The sequence below is a fragment of the Penicillium alfredii genome, assembly GCF_028826965.1.
Source record: "Penicillium alfredii strain IBT 34128 chromosome Unknown utg000007l_segment0_segment0, whole genome shotgun sequence".
Classification (NCBI taxonomy): Eukaryota; Fungi; Ascomycota; class Eurotiomycetes; order Eurotiales; family Aspergillaceae; genus Penicillium; species Penicillium alfredii.
In genome coordinates, this window is record NW_026622704.1 from 2483280 (window position 1) to 2501776 (window position 18497).

Genomic DNA, 18497 nt, shown 5'->3' on the forward strand with positions numbered 1-18497 from the left:
ATTTGGCATTTTCCGGGCGCAATGCCTCCCAAGAAGAGCTCGGCTGCGGCACCGAAGAAGCCTGCGACGAAGACCTCGACGACCAAAACCGCAACCAAAACCTCGATCGCAGGCCGAGGACGCCCCAAGAAGACCACGGCGATCGAAACGACCATGAAAACGGTGAAGGAACCCGCAAAGCCGCGTAAGACGAAGGCCACTACCACCGCGACCACCACCACTGCGAAGAAGCGCAAGGCCGATGCCGTTGAGGAGAAGCCGCGCGAACTCAAAAAACCGCGTGTTGTTCAGCCTCGCCAGCTGAAGCCCAAGGTCGTCATCAACGAGGCCCCGAAGACCAAGCTGAATGTGTTCGTCTGTGGTGAAGGGAGCTCCGGTGAGCTTGGTCTGGGTACCGCTAAGAATGTCATCGACGTGAAGAGGCCGCGTCTCAACCAGCTCCTCTCTGCCGACTCGGTAGGAGTCGTGCAAGTTGCCGTGGGCGGTATGCACTGTGTCGCGTTGACCCACGACAACAAAATCTTCACTTGGGGCGTCAACGATCAGGGTGCACTCGGCCGAAGCACTGCATGGGAGGGTGGATACAAGGACATCGATGACAACAGCGATTCGGACTCGGATGACGAAGACAGCGGATTGAACCCACACGAGTCAACTCCCACCGCAATCCCCGCGAACGCCTTCCCTGAGGGCACGGTTTTCGTCGAGGTTGCCGCTGCCGACAGCTCGAGCTTCGCTCTTACGGATGATGGCCAGGTCTATGGCTGGGGTACCTTCCGGGTAAGAGAATCTCATCAAATTGGCATTGTTCGTGGGCGCTAACAATAAATTCTAGAGCAACGATGGAATTCTGGGGTTCGATGCGACCCATCTAGTTCAAATGACCCCAATTCTCATTCCATCTCTGAAGAAGATCAAGCACCTGGTGTGCGGTTCTAACCACGTGCTTGCTCTCAACGACAAGGGCAGTGTCTTTTCCTGGGGCTCGGGACAGCAGAACCAGCTGGGCCGTCGCATTGTGGAGCGCAACCGGTTGAACGGCTTGCAGCCGCGGGAGTTCGGACTTCCCAAGAACATTGTGCACATCGGCTGTGGTTCGTACCACTCCTTTGCGGTTCACGCGTCTGGAAAGGTTTACGCGTGGGGACTGAACAGCTTTGGTGGAACGGCTATTCGTGAAGGAGCCGGCGACGATGAAGCCGCCATTGTGCACCCGACCGTTGTCGACTCCCTTTCAGGTCGCAACATCTCCCAGCTGTGCGGTGGTTCCCATCACTCCCTGGCCATGACCACGGATGGTCAGTGTTTGGTCTGGGGTCGCCTGGACGGTTACCAAAGCGGCCTGAAGATTGACACCCTCTCTGACGATGCCGTCATCAAGGATGAACGCGACCGCCCCCGAATCCTGATTGAACCCACTGCCATTCCGGGTATCAACGCCAAGGTCGTGTCTGCAGCCTCGGACCATTCGCTGGTGATCGATGCCGATGGTCGGGCCTGGTCATGGGGCTTCTCTGCCACATACCAAACCGGACAGGGCACCCAGGACGACATTGAAGTTGCCACTATCATTGACAACACTGCTGTTCGTGGGAAGAAATTGAACTGGGCTGGCGCGGGTGGCCAATTCTCGGTCTTCACGGCACCTGCCGTGTGAACATGATCAGTACTGTTTCTCTCGTCTTCTGTATCTCACCCCTGCTGTTCTCATGTCCGTTTGTTCTGCTCGCTTTGTTTTCAAGGAGCCCATTGTGAAGGAAATAAAACCCTGACATATTTGCCGTCAATACTCGGCGCATCAATGTGATATTAATTCTATGGTTATTTCACGAACGCAACTCGGTTCAAATCGAATATGGGAGAATGCAATTTTCCAGTGTACACATGGATCATTTGTAAAGATGTATTTTATTTCTTCCATTAACAAATTATATTTGTACAAGGGTATTTTCCATGGCTAAATTCCGAGTTCCTGCATAACTTCATATTCCGCGTCATAGTTGTCATGGCCGCGATCCGGTGCTTGCGACATCGACTCCGATAGGTTGGGGGGAGCAACGTCATCCATGGCCTCATCCTGTTCCCTGAGGAGATCATCAAGATCATCATCCTCGGGTTCCGGGTGACTGGTCGTGGGCCGTGTATCTTTTGTAGGATCCGGAATGAACAATTCTCGATGAGCGGTCCCTTCTTCGGAATGGGTTTGCTGAAAGGGTCGGTCTTGGTGAGGCTGACCAGTAGCTGCAACTGAAGGACCTGTTGCGTCCACATTCTCGCTTGGGAGTTCACCAGACTTTGGGGCTTCGGGTACAGGGTCCTCGTCGAACAACCTTGGTTTTTCCTCGTCGATCCATTCCCGTCGCATGGTCTGAATTCGTTTTGAATGACCCAGTTTTTCGATCATAGCCAGGCCGTCTGCAAATTTCGCGCGCGGGAACAGGTCATCTAGCCAGAGCTGGTAGAAATTCAAAAGACGCGCGGCATCCGAGAACTGTCAAGAGTCCGAAATCAGCCACTCGGTTGCACATTTGCAAGTTGGTAGGTCGGCGCCGAACCTCATGCCCTTTTCCCTTGGATTTTAACTTGTGTTTGGCGGTGTGTCGCAGCTTGGGAATGCCCCGTTGTGAAAGTAGGCTGGACGCGAGAAACAGTCAATGCTGGGTTCGCCATTTGTCTGCGAGCAGCAGAGTGACTCACCGACCCTCGTCCAACTTAGCCACTGGTTGTCGCTTCTTCGTCACTGTGACCTCTTCATCCAGCCCCAACCCAAGCCCCGAGGGATCTTGCGTGGGCGGCTTCGACACAGGAGCGTTCGATGTAGCATTGTCTGGAAAGACCATATCATCCAAACCAACATCATAGTCAAAAAGATCGTTCACAGCATCTGCTGAAGGACTCCCTGGGTCGGAGACAGCCATATCGGACATGATGGAAAGTGTGGGAAAGATAATGTTGAGAGAGGTCTACCATTCGCGTTCATAGAAACCTTGGAAGGGAGCACGCGTTGCGGTCATCGTCCATCTGATTGGCCCGTGGGTTGATCCCGCGCTAAGCCACAAGCGGTTAGCCCGACCTCGAACGTCTCTTCGCTCTCCTCGCTCCAAAAGTCGTCGATTGCACCCTCCACATCTCCCACCATGGCGACGGACACGGTCGTTGTGCCTCCCAAGCGGGCCAATACTGATTATCCTGTATGGATTGTTCCAGATTCCTCCCTCTCTCTCTATCACCTCGACTGCTAACCTTTGCTCCTAGTTGATCGATTCCGACCCGTATGATCTGATCCCCCCCGTGTTTGGATTGCGACTCATTGTGTGATTAGGCACTTGCGACGTGTGTTTGGTTATGCCCGACCCTCCGATTACGCTGCGGCTGGTGGGATGGCGGCGGTCTCACCCATCTCTTTCTGGATCATGGAACGAGTGAGCCCGTCGCATGTGGGCCGCGGTGGTTTTGCCCCCGTAATGCGTCTCGCAACTGCCGTGGGCCTCCTTGGTGGTCTTCACGTACTTTATCAGCGATCTTGCAGTATGTCAACTCATTGAACCCAACCTCGACTTCCCTCAGCCTATTCAATCCGCGCTCATCCGCTACTAGGACGATTTTACGGATTTACGGAGAACGCCAGAGAGACCGAGATGGATATGAAGGAGATGGTCGACAAGGTCAAGAAGGGCGAACCCTTGTATGGCACTTCAAAGCTCTCGTCTTATCTCCAGGGTGTGGCCGCCCGGAACTCTCGATACTCGGAGCTGTTTATCCATGTCATCCCATGGTTCAACCTTGTCAACCACGATCAGGTAGGTTTTCCCCCTAGGAACGTGCTATGGACGGAATTGACTGTGGCTAGCATGGTATCGACACGGCCAAGTACTACCAACAAGCGGAGCGGGAATTGGAAGCAGAGCGATTGGCCAAGCCCGGCTCTGCATGAACCTTTTGATGCCTCAACCGGTGGCAAAAGAAAGAAGTAAGGTGGTTGCAGAGGGTTGTACACATATCCGTTTCTTCTGGGGTTTTATTTCTAAGGTGCAATTGAAAATTCGTGATTTTCTGCTCAACTACCAACGTCCCTTCGGCCACAGCGCCTACAATGCTGGAGAATCTCCAACGCCACCATCGAAATGGGTATTCAGCTCTCGGTTCTTTTTGGGCCGCGGATTAGGTGCTGGCGAGGCATATTAGCAATCGGCTGCCGTTCGAGACTAGAGATGTCGCCGTACCTTTTTCGTTTTCTTGTATATAGAACCGTCGAAGCAACATGATAGCTTCTTCCTTGAATAATCCGCCGTGTACAGGGTATGACGGGTCGATCGAGTGGTCAGAGTGCAATGAGAGGACACCTCCGGTACCCCCAAAGCGATCGTTGGCACAGCCAAAATATACTCGACGGATGTGGTATTGCTTGAGGGCAGAGGCACACATCACACATGGTTCAACCGTCACATACAGATCGGTAGATTTCAAGGCTGACCGGGGATAACATTGAAGCATTTCTGCAATCGCCAGAAACTCGGCATGTCGTGTTCCCTGCGGGTTCTCAGCGATGCGTTCCATATACAGCGAGGGATCTATGGAGATTTCGGCGTACGCCTTAGAAGGAACCTACATTCATCGACCTATTCGTGTCATTCATACCAGACCCCACGATTTGGTCATCGTGCACCAAAACGCAGCCAACAGGAGTTTCGCCCGATTGAAGTGCTTTCTCGCCCTGCACAATAATAAGTCTTGTACGAGTATAACCCGGAGAGAAGAGCTCACCATCAACAATGCCTGCTGCATGAAAAAGGCGTGTCTCGAGTCCTTCGCGAGACTCTCTCCACACTCCATACTTGCACTTCCCCAGCGGTCAATTGGAGGAGTGACCGAGGTTGGCGCAACTTGGTGCGCCTGGTGCTTGATTTGCGAGAGCAGGAAGCTTTGCCAGAGCCGAATTTTCAAGGCACTTGGCAATGCGACTTAGACATTCCCACTCTGAAATCTGGGATATGATCGATGAACAAATAGTCTCCACGGTAGAGGAGATTTCGTTTTGTTCTCTTCCTTTTTTTCGCTGCCGGGAGAGACGTGGTTGAGCGGGTACGTGCTGCCTCAGGTGTCCGCGACATAACAGTCGGTCCCGCGTTTCTTCGCCAATGCTTCATACATCACTCCGCGCGTCAGCTTGCTGCAGACTAGTCGAACTTCGTCTGGCCATGTGTGTCCCAGATGGCAATTGACGAAGATCACCAACAGGTTTACCCGCCTGTAAATGACCAGAAATTTGCAGAGCCTACCTCATCACTCCTCGCGGCACACCTTGCACCGCGTTTGGCGACCCAAGGACACGAAACACACCGGCTGACGCGGGAAACATTCCACCAGCTTCGTCAAGAACTCCTGGGCGAAAGACAAAGCCGGCTACGATTTGATGAGGGCGCTACCGACGTCAACAAACTAGTATGCATTGTCTTGAAAGCCGGCCTGGATGCCAGCCCCAGCAACAGCTCGCCAGCAGATGACCTGGAAGGGCAAGTCCTTGACTGTCTGGACATTATCCAAGCAAGTATCGAGAAGGTGCCACAGGCTCTGTGGGACACTTCGGACCCTCTGATTTTGGGCGAGGACGCCCAAGCCCCACTGTTCGCATGGTTGATCCTCCGACTGATCAGGCTTGCCGGTACATGGAACACCCAACCTGTCCAAGAGAGAATTCACCTTGTCTTTACCAGCATAGTCTATTCGCAATACAAACAGTCCCGGTCACTGCCATCGTGCTACGGCGTTCCTACATTTCTGCGTGCTTGTATCTCGGGTCTGTCGAATGTTTCCCACTTATGTAGACAAGCTGGACTAATTCACCACAGATATTTTGTGCTCCCTGGAAGCTTTCCAGGAGACTGGTCTGCGAAGTCCACGTCTGGCGAGACTGTCTATCCCCACAGCAAACGGGTTGCTCCTCGTGGATCTGGACAACCTGGGCCTTCCCCGTGGACTACTGGAAAACAAGATTCCACTCGGGAGGTTTGCTCAGACAATAACTCTAGCCTCGCGCTTGCTGAGTACATTCAGCACCAAAGTGGAAATTCCATGTCACGCGAAACACCAGGACTTCCTTCTTCGCCAAAACCTCTCATGGGTTCTGAATGGATACCAGCGCCTACGAAAGATTATCTTCAAGTGGGTGCAAAGAGCAGGATCAAAGCTCACCCCCGAAGAAGAGCAAGTTCCTTTGCACTACCTGGCGTATATGCGTCGTTGCTGCATTCCCGAATCAACTCCCTCGGGCTTGCTATCAGATGCTACCCTGACCTGTTATTGGTCCCAGTGCCTCGCCGGGTTTCTTCTGCTTGAGAACATATGCCAAATGCCCGCCCTCCAAGGGGGACTGATTCACTTCCTGAATGATCTGGTGCAGGGGAAACCACGACCCTCGCCTGTACAGCAGCTGAGGGAAACATTCTTGCCAGTGCTAGCAGAGATTAAAAACAAAGATTCGAGCCAGTCATTTGATCCAAGTCTTTGGGTAACTACTCAACCACAGACAATATAACCACAGAATAACTCGAGCTGACATCCCACTAGAACTCCCTTCAGACCTTGCATGCCGAACTGCTAGATCCACCAACATCTACGGTGCGCCGACTTCGTGCCTCTCCTGAAAACGATTCGGCTGATTCAAGAACAGCCAGCCAGAGAGCTGGGTTGTTGCGGCATGGGGTGGAGATAGACGAAGAGACTCGAGCATCAAAACGCCTGTGTCTCCCGGGATTCCCTGTTGAACCCACGAGTGCGGGGTTGATGCAATTACTCATGGCAAGGCTATCCTCTTTACTCAATCGTGACTGCGGAAAAACTGTAGCAGATCTGAGTATTGCTGTGCAGTGAGTGCCAGAACGTCATGCTAAAGGCGTATGATCACTGATCAATCTTTGTGATAGGAAATCATATGAAGTAGTTGCAGAATCCCAGAAAACAGAGCTTTTAGACACCATAGGCAAGATTTCCTGTGCCGCAACCGGGAACTTACTGAGGAAAGCCTCCGACGTCATCGCAATCGACACACTCTTTTGTCAAGCATGCGACAACGAGCAATATCACTACAACCATTCCCCTGTCGGAGAAAGTCCCGACTCCGAGGCGCTGTGGATCATCTTCAACTTTGTCTTACCCAGGCTTACACGCACACCTGGTCCTCGCATAGCTGCAATGGTCGCCTTGAAAAGGGCCCTGGTGCACTCCCCGAGTTCTCATCATATGCAACTCTCATATTCTACGCCAGGGGAATTCTGTCTCCATTCTCTTCGAAGCTCTATCCGAGAGTTACGGCTTGCCACTGGGTACGTTGTATATATTGTATGTCTGTCATTGACAAAGTTGACCAGTTTCAGGCATTCCGTGGTGGCTTTCGTGCGTCCAAGTCTACAGCCAGATATTCGTCGAGCTAACTTCGTCATTGTACTTGAATGGTTGAAAAACCTCTCCGAGAAAGATGACATGCCCTTACAAGAGGCCTGTGTCATAACTCTGTGTCGGCTTGCAAAGTACGCTCTGTTGCTCAGCATGTTTTGTCTCACGCTGACTGTTTTTTTTTCTTGTTCAGGGTCTCGGAGGATGAGGAGAAGAATATCATTCTCTTACGTCTCTTGGAGTATCTTGGTCACCCCAATCCATATGTTTGTGCCGTGGCCTATAATGAGGTGAGTACTTGTATTTTGACGGTACCCCCTCAGCAAAATGATAGGCTTGGCCTGGGTTGCATTCCCTGTTCCAAATCTCAAGCTAACAATCTTAACTAGCTGTCAAAGCTCGCGCAGCAATTTGCTTTGACCCCAGCTGGGCTCTTTCGGCCATACTGGAGAACGCTCTCCGTGACCGTGGTCAAAAATCTCCAATCTCGCCCATACATGGCGGAGCAACTCTGCGAACTGCTTGGCATGAAGGTCGATGGTTTTCTCAGGCTGACCGAAGTCCATGTCCTACCGTACCTGGTTTTGACTCGAAAGCGAGACATCATCTGCAGAATTGGAGCTAGTCGGAACGAGGGAGAGACGCCATTTGACGTTTGCTCCGAGAAAAATAACCTCGCGGCAATCCTCGCCTTCCTCCTATCCCAGCAATCGAACAACCCAGAAAGTATGATCATGTCACTTCTGGCGGAAATTGATCCCGCGTTCAAGGGCCGGACTTTAGCAGAGCTGGTACGAATCGAGCCAATCCTGATTGCCTGTGACTTGTTGAAGAGTCTTGGGGATGCCGGCGAACAACACAAGGAGCGAGTGAGTGGATTCGGCCTCATAATACGGTTGATCCTCTGGCAGTTTGCGAAACCTTACTAATTCGGGTCCATCTAGTTTAATCGAGCACTCCATCGCCTGGCCAGTTTTGTCCCACGGAAACTTGTGCATGGAAGCTCATCCAAGAAGGCAAATCTCTTAAGCTATTTCATCGAGGAGCATGTGCTTGGAATCATCACTCAATTTGCGAATGCTATCAACGACTTTCAGGTGAGACAAACATTGGCAGAAAAGAGAAGAAACATCAAAGCCATTGAAGAAATGATCAATATCGCCCAGGGCCATGTGAGCAGTGCCTTGCCCCAGGTATATTAGGAACGCTGGCCCCATTCCCCAGGACTTAGCGGCTGAAATATTTAGGTGTGTGCTTGTCTGCGGTCTGCACTCGAAATCGAAGAACTTTGTGACCGTGCATTCTCAGCGTGGAGGACGTTGATCGGTTCCCTCAGCGAAGAAGATCTTGAACCTTTGATCGATCAGACCTTAGCAATTGTGGTCCGCTATTGGGGAAAGTTGACCGAGGATAGCAGGGGCCATGCTTACCAGCTCGTTGACCATATCTTGACCAATCATTCGAACCTTCTGCAGGATGCATTCAACACTATGCCTTCGCTTGCCTCCATTCCCGAAATGGCACCGTTTGAGGCTATTATCCATGAACTAAAGGACCATATGGATGTTCGAAGTCAATTTATGGCTCTGATTCGTCGCAGTCAGAGTGAAAATGCCACTGTTGTCGAGCAGACCTTGAAGGAATTGATGCCTTTTCTAGTCGAGAATGAGGAGTTTCTTCATATCTCCGTCCTTAGCGAACAACCGGACCCTGTCATCGCTCAGTTGACAAGAGCATTGCTGGACTGCTGTGTCAAATTCAACACCAACTTGGACAGCGTTACTCTGCTAGCGGCCCGGTGCCTGGGTCTTGTCGGCTGCCTCGATCCGAATCGAGTAGAGACAATCAAAGAAAAGAAGGACATACTGGTTCTATCCAATTTCGACCGCATGGAGGAAACGGTAGAGTTCATCCTCTTCTTTCTTCAGCATGTGCTGGTTGAGGCTTTCCTATCTGCATCCAACACAAGGGCTCAGGGCTTTTTGGCATACGCTATGCAAGGTCTTCTCAGAATCTGCAATCTCAATGCTGCTGTCACTCAGCGGTCTCGCGATCTACAAGGCGACGACAAATATCAGCGTTGGATGGAGCTCCCAGAAAGTGTCCGAAATACCCTCACACCTTTTCTCACATCAACGTACACCGTCACCGTCGCCGCGACTACTTCGAAGATCAACTATCCTTTATTCTCTTCCAAGCTAACGCATGGCGAGTGGCTTCGAACTCTGGTTCAAGACCTGCTGCAAACTGGAAATGGAGACAATGCAAAGCTCATATTCGCAGTATGCAGTCGAGTTGTGAAGGGTCAGGACATCTCTATATCCGCGTTTCTCTTGCCATTTGCGGTGTTGAATCGCATTGTGGGGGGCACCGAGCAAGAACAGCAAGACCTCCAGCGCGAGCTGATGGAAGTCCTTTCGCATCCTCTGCCAGACACGAACAACAACTTCCGTGAGACAATGATATGCTGCAGCCAGGTGGGAGACCTTCCGGTCTGTAATTAGATTCATAGGTACTAATTGTGCATTCTCTTTAGAGCGTTTTCGAAGTGTTGGATTACCTCTCAAGGTGGCTGCAGGGGAAGAAGAAACAACTCAACAGTATTTCTCACCATTCTCATCAATCGAGCCGTTCTCATAGGGATTTGAATCGTGACTCGCTCCTTGACAAATACTCCTCACAAATCAAGTCAGTTGAGGCTCTTCTGGCTTCAATACCACCCGAGATCATTTCCAAACGAGCTGTCGAATGCAAATCTTTCTCCAGGGCACTCTTTCATTGGGAACAATATATTCGCAAATGCAAGCCGCATGCAGAAATACAAGAGCGCACCAGTCTTGAACCGCTATATCAGCGGTTACAGGACATCTACAGCCAGATCGATGAGCCGGATGGGATAGAAGGGATTTCAACCCATTTGTCTGCGCTTGATATCGACCAACAGGTCCTAGAACATCGAAAGGCCGGGAGATGGGCCACTGCCCAGAGTTGGTATGAGCTGCAGCTTGAGAAAGAACCCGATAACACTGATGCTCAATGGAACTTGGTGACTTGTCTCAAAGAATCCGGCCAGCAAGGTAATGTTGAACGTGCAATCAGGTTTCATGGCGTCTTGCTTACACTCTTTAGATGCCATCCTCACTCGCTTTGAGATTCTCAAAGGCAATGAGTCCGCAGTGTCTCGATTCTTGCCCTTTGCTGTGGAGGCATCCTGGATAACAGGCAGATGGGATAAGTTGCAAGGCTACCTTGATCTGTGTGCAAGGCAAGGGACTGGGGACTTCAGTGTCGGCATTGGTTCAGCTCTCCAGGCTCTTCGGGAAAGCCGAGGCGAAGCATTTATGGAGATCATCAACCAGCTCAGGCTCAATGTCGCGAAATCACTGACCACGAATTCCGTGGCGTCGCTCCAATCTTGCCATGATGATATGCTCCGGCTACATGCCTTAGTGGAAATGGAGTCCATCGCCAATGCAGGCGCTGAAGCTTCCCATTTGGACCCAGCCTTACTTCCTGCTCTGGACCGACGATTGGATGTTCTCGGGGGCTATCTCGCTGACAAGCAGTATCTTCTGGGCTTGAGGAGAGCCACGATGGAACTAGTGTAGGCTGAAGTCACCGTGATGGCTGCAATACCCGCTGACAAGTCATTTAGGGGTAAATTTGCCAACTCGGAAATAGCCGCGGCGTGGCTTACCAGCGCTCGTTTGTCGCGGAAGGGCAGCTTCGTCAGCGAGGCGTATCACTCGATGCTTCACGCAGCGCGCCTCAAAGACAGATCAGCAACCATCGAACATGCCAAACTGCTTTGGAAAGATGGGCATCATCGCAAAGCAATCCAGACACTCGAGGGTGCAATATCTGCCAATGAAGTCTCCCCAACTACATCTTCGGCCGAGGCCGAAACGATGTCATTTCTCTCAAGCCGCGGGCAGCATCAAAACGTAACTGTCGCTAGGGTAGGTCTTTGATCGCATGTCTGAATTTCCCATGAGCCAACATGCTAAGGAGATTCCAGGCACATTTGCTACTGGCGAAGTGGACCGACCGGGCGGGCCAGACTCACTCTCAGGCGATTGTTCAAAGATACCGAGAAGCCATCAAGCTTTATCCGAGGTAGGCTGGACTGTTGTGGGCCAATGTCGCAACACGGGAAACTAATGGATAAACACAGGTGGGAAAAAGCGCACTACTACTTGGGTAAACATTACAACAAGATCCTAGAGTCAGAGAAGGTCAAACCCATGGGAAAGGAGGCTCAAATATAGTAAGTAATTCGGCTTCTCTGTCCTGGTCTGCCTAACATCCTGTGTGTCAGTCTGAGCGGAGAAGCCACAAAACTGGTCATCGACAACTACCTCCGCTCACTCACGTACGGGAGCAAATACGTGTTCCAGACGCTGCCCAAGCTCTTGACGCTCTGGCTGGAACATGCTTCAATCGTCGATCAGCCTATTGACCCCAAAAGAGGCGATAACGAGTGAGTCCACGAACCTTCCGACCCTGGTTCAAAGTTTCGATACAGGGCTAATGACGGATTGTAAACCCATTAGAGACTTCCAGAGGCATACGAAAGCTCAGAGGCAGAAGAGCCTCGATGAGATGCATGCTCAGCTGAAAAAATACATTTCAACTCGCTTACAACCTGCTCTGGTATGACCATAATCTGTCCTCCGAGGCCGGTGAGCTAACAGGAATTTAGCTGTTCACCATTCTGCCCCAAGTCGTTGCTCGTATCTGCCACCCGAACAGCACGGTCTACGATCTTTTGACACGCATTGTGGTCAAGGCTGTCAATTCCTTCCCACAGCAAGGCCTATGGACTCTCCTTGCTGTGGTCAAATCTTCCAACAAAGACCGAGCCTCCAAGGGTTACAATTGCCTCCAGAAAATCATGGTTAGTTGGGAGCCCCTGTTAAAACAATGGAGGATGCTGAGCTCTCCAGGAATACACCAACAAGCCTAAAGTCGAATCACCGCTACCTGACATCCGCCGCATGATCAACCAGGGGCAAAAGTTCTCGGAGGAGTTACTTCAGCTCTGCCTGGCACGTGTCGATGATAGGGCGACTCGAGTCAGTCTGGCTCGCACTCTACGATTCAACCACAGAGTTTCGCCGTGCCGGCTAGTGGTGCCTTTCCAGGCGATGTTGATTCCAAGCCTTCCTGCTAGCCACGATTCTGAGTATCTAAAGGGGTTCCGGCCATTCCCCCGAGATCCCACAACGATAGATGGTTCGTCGAAGCCCTGAGTCTATTGGGGCTAAGCTAACTGGTGGCAGCCGTTCTTGACGAAGCCCAGATCTTAAGGTCGCTTCAAAAACCTCGCAAGATCAGCATGCGCGGGTCCGACGGAAAGATCTACAATGCACTTTGCAAGCCCAAAGACGATCTGCGAAAAGACCAGCGTCTCATGGAATTCAACAACATGATCAATCGGTTCCTAAAACGAGACGTCGAGTCCAGCAAGCGGCGCATGTGTGAGTGAATCCTACTAGACTCGGCCGTTCCCCACGGCTAACCGCAGCAGATATCAAAACCTACGCCGTGACACCTCTCAATGAGGAATGCGGCCTCATCGAGTGGGTGGATAATCTCCGCACGTTGCGAGACATCGTCATCAAATTACTGCGTGAAAGAGGCGTCAATCCCAATGTAAGCATAAGTGCCCCCTTCTCTTCGAGGCAAAAACTGATATTTCCCAAGTACAACGAGATCAGTCATTACCTGAAGGAGATCTGTGCCGATCGGTCTTTTTCGAAGTTGCCCTTGTACACCACTAAGATACTAGCCAAGTAAGACACTTGACAATTCCATCCCCCGTGGGATGCTAATCTGATTATCCGATGGCGCAGACTCCCTCCTGTTCTCCACGAATGGTTCGTCGAGATGTTTCCCGAGACTGAAGCATGGTTCACGGCAAGGCTAAGGTACACGCGGTCTTCTGCCGTGATGTCTATGGTGGGATATGTTCTAGGGTGAGTACATTGCTTGTTGATTTTTAACCCCGCCCTAAACGACAGAGCCCACACTAATCGGTATCGGAATACATAGACTGGGCGATCGACATGGCGAAAATCTTTCATTCGAGGAAGGCACCGGCGGCGTTTTACACGTTGATTTCAATTGCCTCTTCGATAAGGTAAGACTGCGCCGTCCCTCTTCTGGATTGGAAACTAATCCAAACAGGGTCAAACGTTCGAGAAGCCCGAGTTGGTTCCATTCCGCCTGACGCCCAACATGGTCGATGCCTTTGGTGCTTACGGATACAACGGTTCGTCCATAGCGAAGCCTTGGGCGCTGTTGATGCTGACCTCTCCCCGGCGCAGGTCCATTCCGAAGAACATGCGAAATCACTCTCAGTCTCCTTCGACAGAATGAGGATGCGCTCATGACGGTACTTGAGACCTTCTTGCATGATCCAACAACAGACTTCATTGGGAAGAGGGTGAGTGTTCCATCGCACCTTGAAACAGACTGTGGCTAATATCTGGTCCCCACAGCGTCGCACCCATGCCAATGTCCCGGACACACCAGCCGGGGTTCTGGAGGATGTTCGAAACAAACTACGGGGGTTTATGTCCAAACAACCCATTCCACTGTCGGTGGATGGCCAAGTTGATGAGTTGATCATGCAATCAACCGACAAGAAGAACCTGGCATCGATGTATATCGGATGGTGTGCATTTTTCTAAGCGTTAACAGTGATTAACGAAGTCATGTTGGGGGGGGGGTTTCAAGCAGTGGCATTGTTCAATCGATTGAGAGAGCTATTCTTGATATCCTCGGCACTCCAATGACGGTGGTTATTAATACACGATTCCATGCACGCCTTTTGAGACCTCATAACCTCATCGAAGAACCATTTCATGCTTAACGTAGATTCCGGCTTCGGCTCCTGCGAGGACTTGGACTGCGACTGCTGTATCCATAGCTACTGTAACTGGGGCTGCGACGCTTACGGTGTCTTGGCCGTTCCATCCGGGGACTTGGTCTCCTGGGTGGAGGGGACCGTGACCGGGAAGAATATGATCTCGAGCGTACGGGGGAACGTGATCGTGACAGAGACTGTGGTCGGTATACATCATGCCGTTCCGGAGGTCGTGCTCGGCCATGTCTTCTGGGTGGGGACGGGTTGCCTCGACCATATCGGGAACGGCCGCCATTCCTTCGACTTGATGCGGGAGGTGGTGAGCGCGAAAATGTCCGTCGCGGAAGAACAATTGAGACATTTAAAATGGCGCCATCGAGTTGAGCTTCGTGCATGTGAGCAATGGCTGCCTCGGCATCCGCAGGGTCATAGTACAAAATGTACGCAGTGCCCCGGTTCGTCATGACTGGAAGAGAGACATCAGAGACTGGTTGATAAAATCGAAGTATTGGATATCAATCTTACAAGCTCGGTTTACTGGGAGATCAAGGTATTCAATGTCCCCAAAACTTCCGAATATCTCTCGTAGGTGATTTTCCGTCACATTTTTCGTTAATTTTTCCACCACGATCTGTAGAGCAAGCAGTGTCAGTGAATGTCATCCCCTCGGCGACCTCTATCGTAAAAGAAACGCGTCTTCATTAGAAATGAGGTCGAACTCACTTTGGAACTCCTCGGTGGGCTCAGATTCGGACTTGGCGTACGGCTGTAGCTCCGACCCTGATACCGACCACCTCTGCTGCGACTTCGGGAGCGTGTTCGGCCGCGCGAAAGAGATCGAGTGTGGCTTCTTGACTGATGGCGGCTGCGACCGGGAGATGGGCTCCGAGTGACACTTGGTGATCTCGAGCCATTCCTGGGGGATCTGGAGCGACGCGCGGAACGCGACCGCGCTTGGCCGGGGTCGGGCGAGCGCATTTGTGCGTGAAGTGATACCAATAGCCACACGGGGCAAGATGTCAAAGAAGAAAAATGGGCGTGCAAGTCAATAGCCGGCGACCTTGCTGAGCTTCTCGCGGGGGGGGGTCAAGAAAAGCGAGGGATTGCGGCAAAGTGAAGAGAAGAACCACAAGACTCAGGCATGCGACACTAACCCAATTAGGCAACTACCTCTACAGGACTTCCAAGAGCTCCAGAGCTACTTCGTAGACGGGCATTACGGCATTTATCTCTATATATGGGTTTGTGTACATGGAGATGAGGTATGTGGAACCTCAAGAAAATCACGGTCCCGACGCCTCCCGCCATTGCTCGTACTCGTAGATGACAGCGTCGGTGATCTGCCGGCGCACCTGTCCCAAGGCGTAGTCAAAATGCTTCCGCTGAACATCTTGCTCTTGCATGGTCTCTTCTTCCTCGTCCAGAGCTGCGTCCCCGGCGGTTTCACAGATACTCACTATCTCCGCGCCCGAATACCCATCAGTTTGTGACGCCAGGTCATCCAAATCCACATCTGGGTTTACCACAGATTTGCTGGCCCAAATTCGCAGGATCTCCCTTCTGGCCTCGAAATCGGGCGGCCCGATATAGAGAATGTTGTCCAAACGCCCGGGGCGCATCAGCGCCGGATCCAAGACGTCTGGCTTGTTGGTAGCGGCAATGACTAGTACATTTCGCAGCTCTTCAATGCCGTCCATTTCGTTGAGCAGAGTCGTCAGCACATTAACCCCGCCTTGAGAACTGCTGCTGCGTCGAGCTGCAATTGCGTCGATTTCATCAAAGAAAATAATGCTGGGCCGCGCAGCCCGAGCTTTGCGAAATATTTCTCTCAGCGATCGCTCGGACTCGCCAACATACATGCTGAGGATCTCTGCGCCCTTGACCGCCAAAAAGTTCAAGCCAGCCTCCGTAGCCAATGCTTTGACGGTCAAAGTCTTAGAGCAACCCGGTGGCCCGTAGAGCAGGACTCCCTTTTTGCTGTTGACGTTGAGCCTGCGCATTCTTTGGGGATACTGACATAGGTGATTAGCCCTAGGAACGAAGGCCGGCTGACATGACCATACTCACCTTCAGAGGTCTTTCAACAGCTTTCTGGAGGCGCTTCTTGATCTCATGCTGCCCGCCAATATCCGACCATCTCACTTTTGGTGTCTCCAGAAAGACCTCCCGCATGGCTGTGGGGCGTATTTCCTGCAACGAGAGCAGGATATCTGCTTCCTGGATCTTTAACGGGATGGCAACCACATCATCACCGCTACCTTCAGTCTGGACTGCAGAGCTTGTCGGTGGAAGTGACGAGCTTGGCTCCAACAACTGACGTTGCCGTGCCTTGCGGCAGATGAGTTGGAGGAGGGCAAAGAGGTCCGCACCGACATACCCGTGGGTTTTTTCAGCGATAAGGTCCACGAGTTGGTCACTGAGGCCTGCCGACACCGGACCACGAATGGCCCGCAAAATTTCACATCGGTCCTGAGCTGTGGGAACCTGCAGCTCAATCTCAGTCCCCAGCCGATGAGGGGTCCGAAGTGCGTCGTCGACATGATTTGGATGGCGGGTGGCAGCCACGACCAGAATAGATGCGCTTCTGATGGCATCCAAGTTTTCGCACAGCACAGATACTAACGACTGAGACTCGAAGGAGGTTCGCTTAGGTGCGATGTATTCCAGCTGATCAATGATGATCACACTCGGTTTGGCGCGAGCGGCTTCCTGGAAGATAGTGCGTAATCTAGCCTCGCCTTCACTAATACTCCTGCCTATAGTAGACGTGCCAATTTTGAATATTTGTCTCCAGCCAGCCTTCTCAAGCTGCTGCAGAAGAGCCGTCTTCCCGGTCCCCTTGGGTCCATGGAGAAGAATACCTCGACCATTCTCGTAAAATGATGGCATGGCGGGTTTTCGCGGGTCCAGGTTAAAATCAGACAAGCTCTCGTTGATGTCTTCAATCTGACGGGATAGTCCGCCCAAACCGCCGGTCTGAACGGCAATGGAGGGCGAACTGCCTTCCGTTTCTTCCGTATCTGCTCCGAGGGAGATTTTCGAGGTTTCTGTGAAACGCAATAGAGTACGACCAGTGCTTGGGCTCGGAGAACGAAGATTGACCACCTGAAAGCTCCTGCGCTGACCCTTGAGCTCTAACTCAAAGATAAGGCCTGTCGCGAGAACCTCGCATCTCGACAGGTGAAATTCCAGCGCCCACTCCCAATGGCATCTTTCAGCTTCGGCAATCGGGCCAAGCTTGGCAAGCTTCTCGGGGTCAGAACAATCCAGTAAAGACACAGATTCGATATCTTCAAGGGCATCGTCAATTCTACTGATGGCAACCTTGTCCCCGATCTTGATTCCATAGCGATCTTGAAGGGTTCGTGACGTTTGAACCACCGTATTTTGTATATTCTCCGTGGCAGTCCAGGCTATAGCCGTTTTGGGTGGTCCATCAGCCGGCGTTAAGCTGCAAATATCCCCCGCTCGAAGTCGCAGAGCTGCCAGCGAAGACGAAGATAGATAGATCCGGAACGCATCTTTGAAATCACTTCGTGCCTGTTTCGACAAGGGGCGAGCGGTAAAGCTGCGCAGCTCGGACATGGTGCGCCAGGACGGGGAAGGACTCGAAAACGGGGAACTAGACCAAGCACACCTTGTCTAAGTGAGTTGTCGAGTCAAGCTCCCTGTCACACACACACATCGGGATCAACTCCTTGCAATCTCTCCTTTGGACTCTTTGGAATCCAGAGGCAGAGCGAATGCACTCCAAAAACCAGGAAGCTAAGCAAGTGAAAATGACCCAAGAGAAGAAAAAAAATTCTCGGGGAAAAGCGAGGGGTTGTATTGGAGTGGGGCAGATCAGATCCCCCACGAGCAAAGGGCAAAATTTATGCGACAAGACAGCAGAATGAGAGGAAGCTGTCAATAGCCACATGAAACAGGTCCGTGGAAAAGAATGTGGGAGAGGTGAGGGTATCCAGAGAAAAGAAGAAAAGAAGAAAAATCGGGCCCTGAGGTTGGCAGTCACGGTTGACTTGGTAGGTGAAAACCATCCCTCCCGTACCAAGTCTTTACCAAGTCTATACACTTACACAAGCTATAAGATTTTGGTTTTGATTGTTTTTTTATTTATTCGATAAAAAAAGAGAGACAGAGATCGATTCCTTTAATACAGACACAAAACACACTATTCCCTCGCACTCAAAAAGAATGAGTATGGACAGATTGTATGAGTCGGACATGGGGCGCC

General features: G+C 51.6%; 6 protein-coding genes across 6 annotated transcripts; 3 read left to right on the forward strand and 3 right to left on the reverse strand.

Moving 5' to 3' along the window:
• Positions 1-21: 21 nt before the first annotated feature.
• Positions 22-1657, forward strand: NUU61_005608 (RCC1 domain-containing protein; the record flags this gene model as incomplete). The annotated part of the gene is made up of 2 exons (XM_056656190.1): positions 22-780; positions 836-1657. The coding sequence occupies 2 exons, from the start codon at positions 22-24 to the stop codon at positions 1655-1657; spliced, it is 1581 nt and encodes a 526-aa protein (XP_056511803.1).
• A 300-nt stretch (positions 1658-1957) lies between these two features.
• Positions 1958-2927, reverse strand: NUU61_005609 (Chromosome segregation in meiosis protein 3; the record flags this gene model as incomplete). Its single annotated transcript, XM_056656191.1, has 3 exons — positions 1958-2491; positions 2556-2634; positions 2698-2927. The coding sequence occupies 3 exons, from the start codon at positions 2925-2927 to the stop codon at positions 1958-1960; spliced, it is 843 nt and encodes a 280-aa protein (XP_056511804.1).
• Positions 2928-3137: 210 nt separating this feature from the next.
• On the forward strand, positions 3138-3934 carry NUU61_005610 (putative NADH-ubiquinone oxidoreductase 21 kDa subunit; the record flags this gene model as incomplete). The annotated part of the gene is made up of 5 exons (XM_056656192.1): positions 3138-3191; positions 3256-3272; positions 3323-3528; positions 3598-3800; positions 3851-3934. 5 exons carry the CDS (start codon positions 3138-3140, stop codon positions 3932-3934), a joined length of 564 nt encoding a protein of 187 aa, XP_056511805.1.
• A 160-nt stretch (positions 3935-4094) lies between these two features.
• NUU61_005611 (cytosine deaminase) lies at positions 4095-4833 on the reverse strand (the record flags this gene model as incomplete). The annotated part of the gene is made up of 4 exons (XM_056656193.1): positions 4095-4168; positions 4224-4571; positions 4639-4714; positions 4765-4833. Coding segments are annotated over 4 exons (567 nt in total), but the record flags the coding sequence as incomplete, so codon positions are not given.
• Positions 4834-5211: 378 nt separating this feature from the next.
• On the forward strand, positions 5212-15156 carry atrA (protein kinase MEC1; the record flags this gene model as incomplete). The annotated part of the gene is made up of 29 exons (XM_056656194.1): positions 5212-5797; positions 5850-6508; positions 6568-6866; positions 6924-7322; positions 7374-7526; positions 7586-7682; positions 7782-8261; positions 8337-8585; positions 8640-9884; positions 9929-10469; positions 10522-10996; positions 11048-11351; positions 11411-11508; positions 11567-11659; positions 11711-11872; positions 11946-12045; positions 12095-12289; positions 12339-12627; positions 12675-12872; positions 12923-13047; positions 13099-13187; positions 13248-13370; positions 13447-13534; positions 13582-13666; positions 13722-13840; positions 13896-14071; positions 14327-14703; positions 14770-14848; positions 14901-15156. 29 exons carry the CDS (start codon positions 5212-5214, stop codon positions 15154-15156), a joined length of 8139 nt encoding a protein of 2712 aa, XP_056511807.1.
• On the reverse strand, positions 14940-17848 carry NUU61_005613 (putative AAA family ATPase; the record flags this gene model as incomplete). The annotated part of the gene is made up of 3 exons (XM_056656195.1): positions 14940-15216; positions 15551-16275; positions 16331-17848. 3 exons carry the CDS (start codon positions 17846-17848, stop codon positions 14940-14942), a joined length of 2520 nt encoding a protein of 839 aa, XP_056511808.1.
• Between the last annotated feature and the right edge of the window lie 649 nt (positions 17849-18497).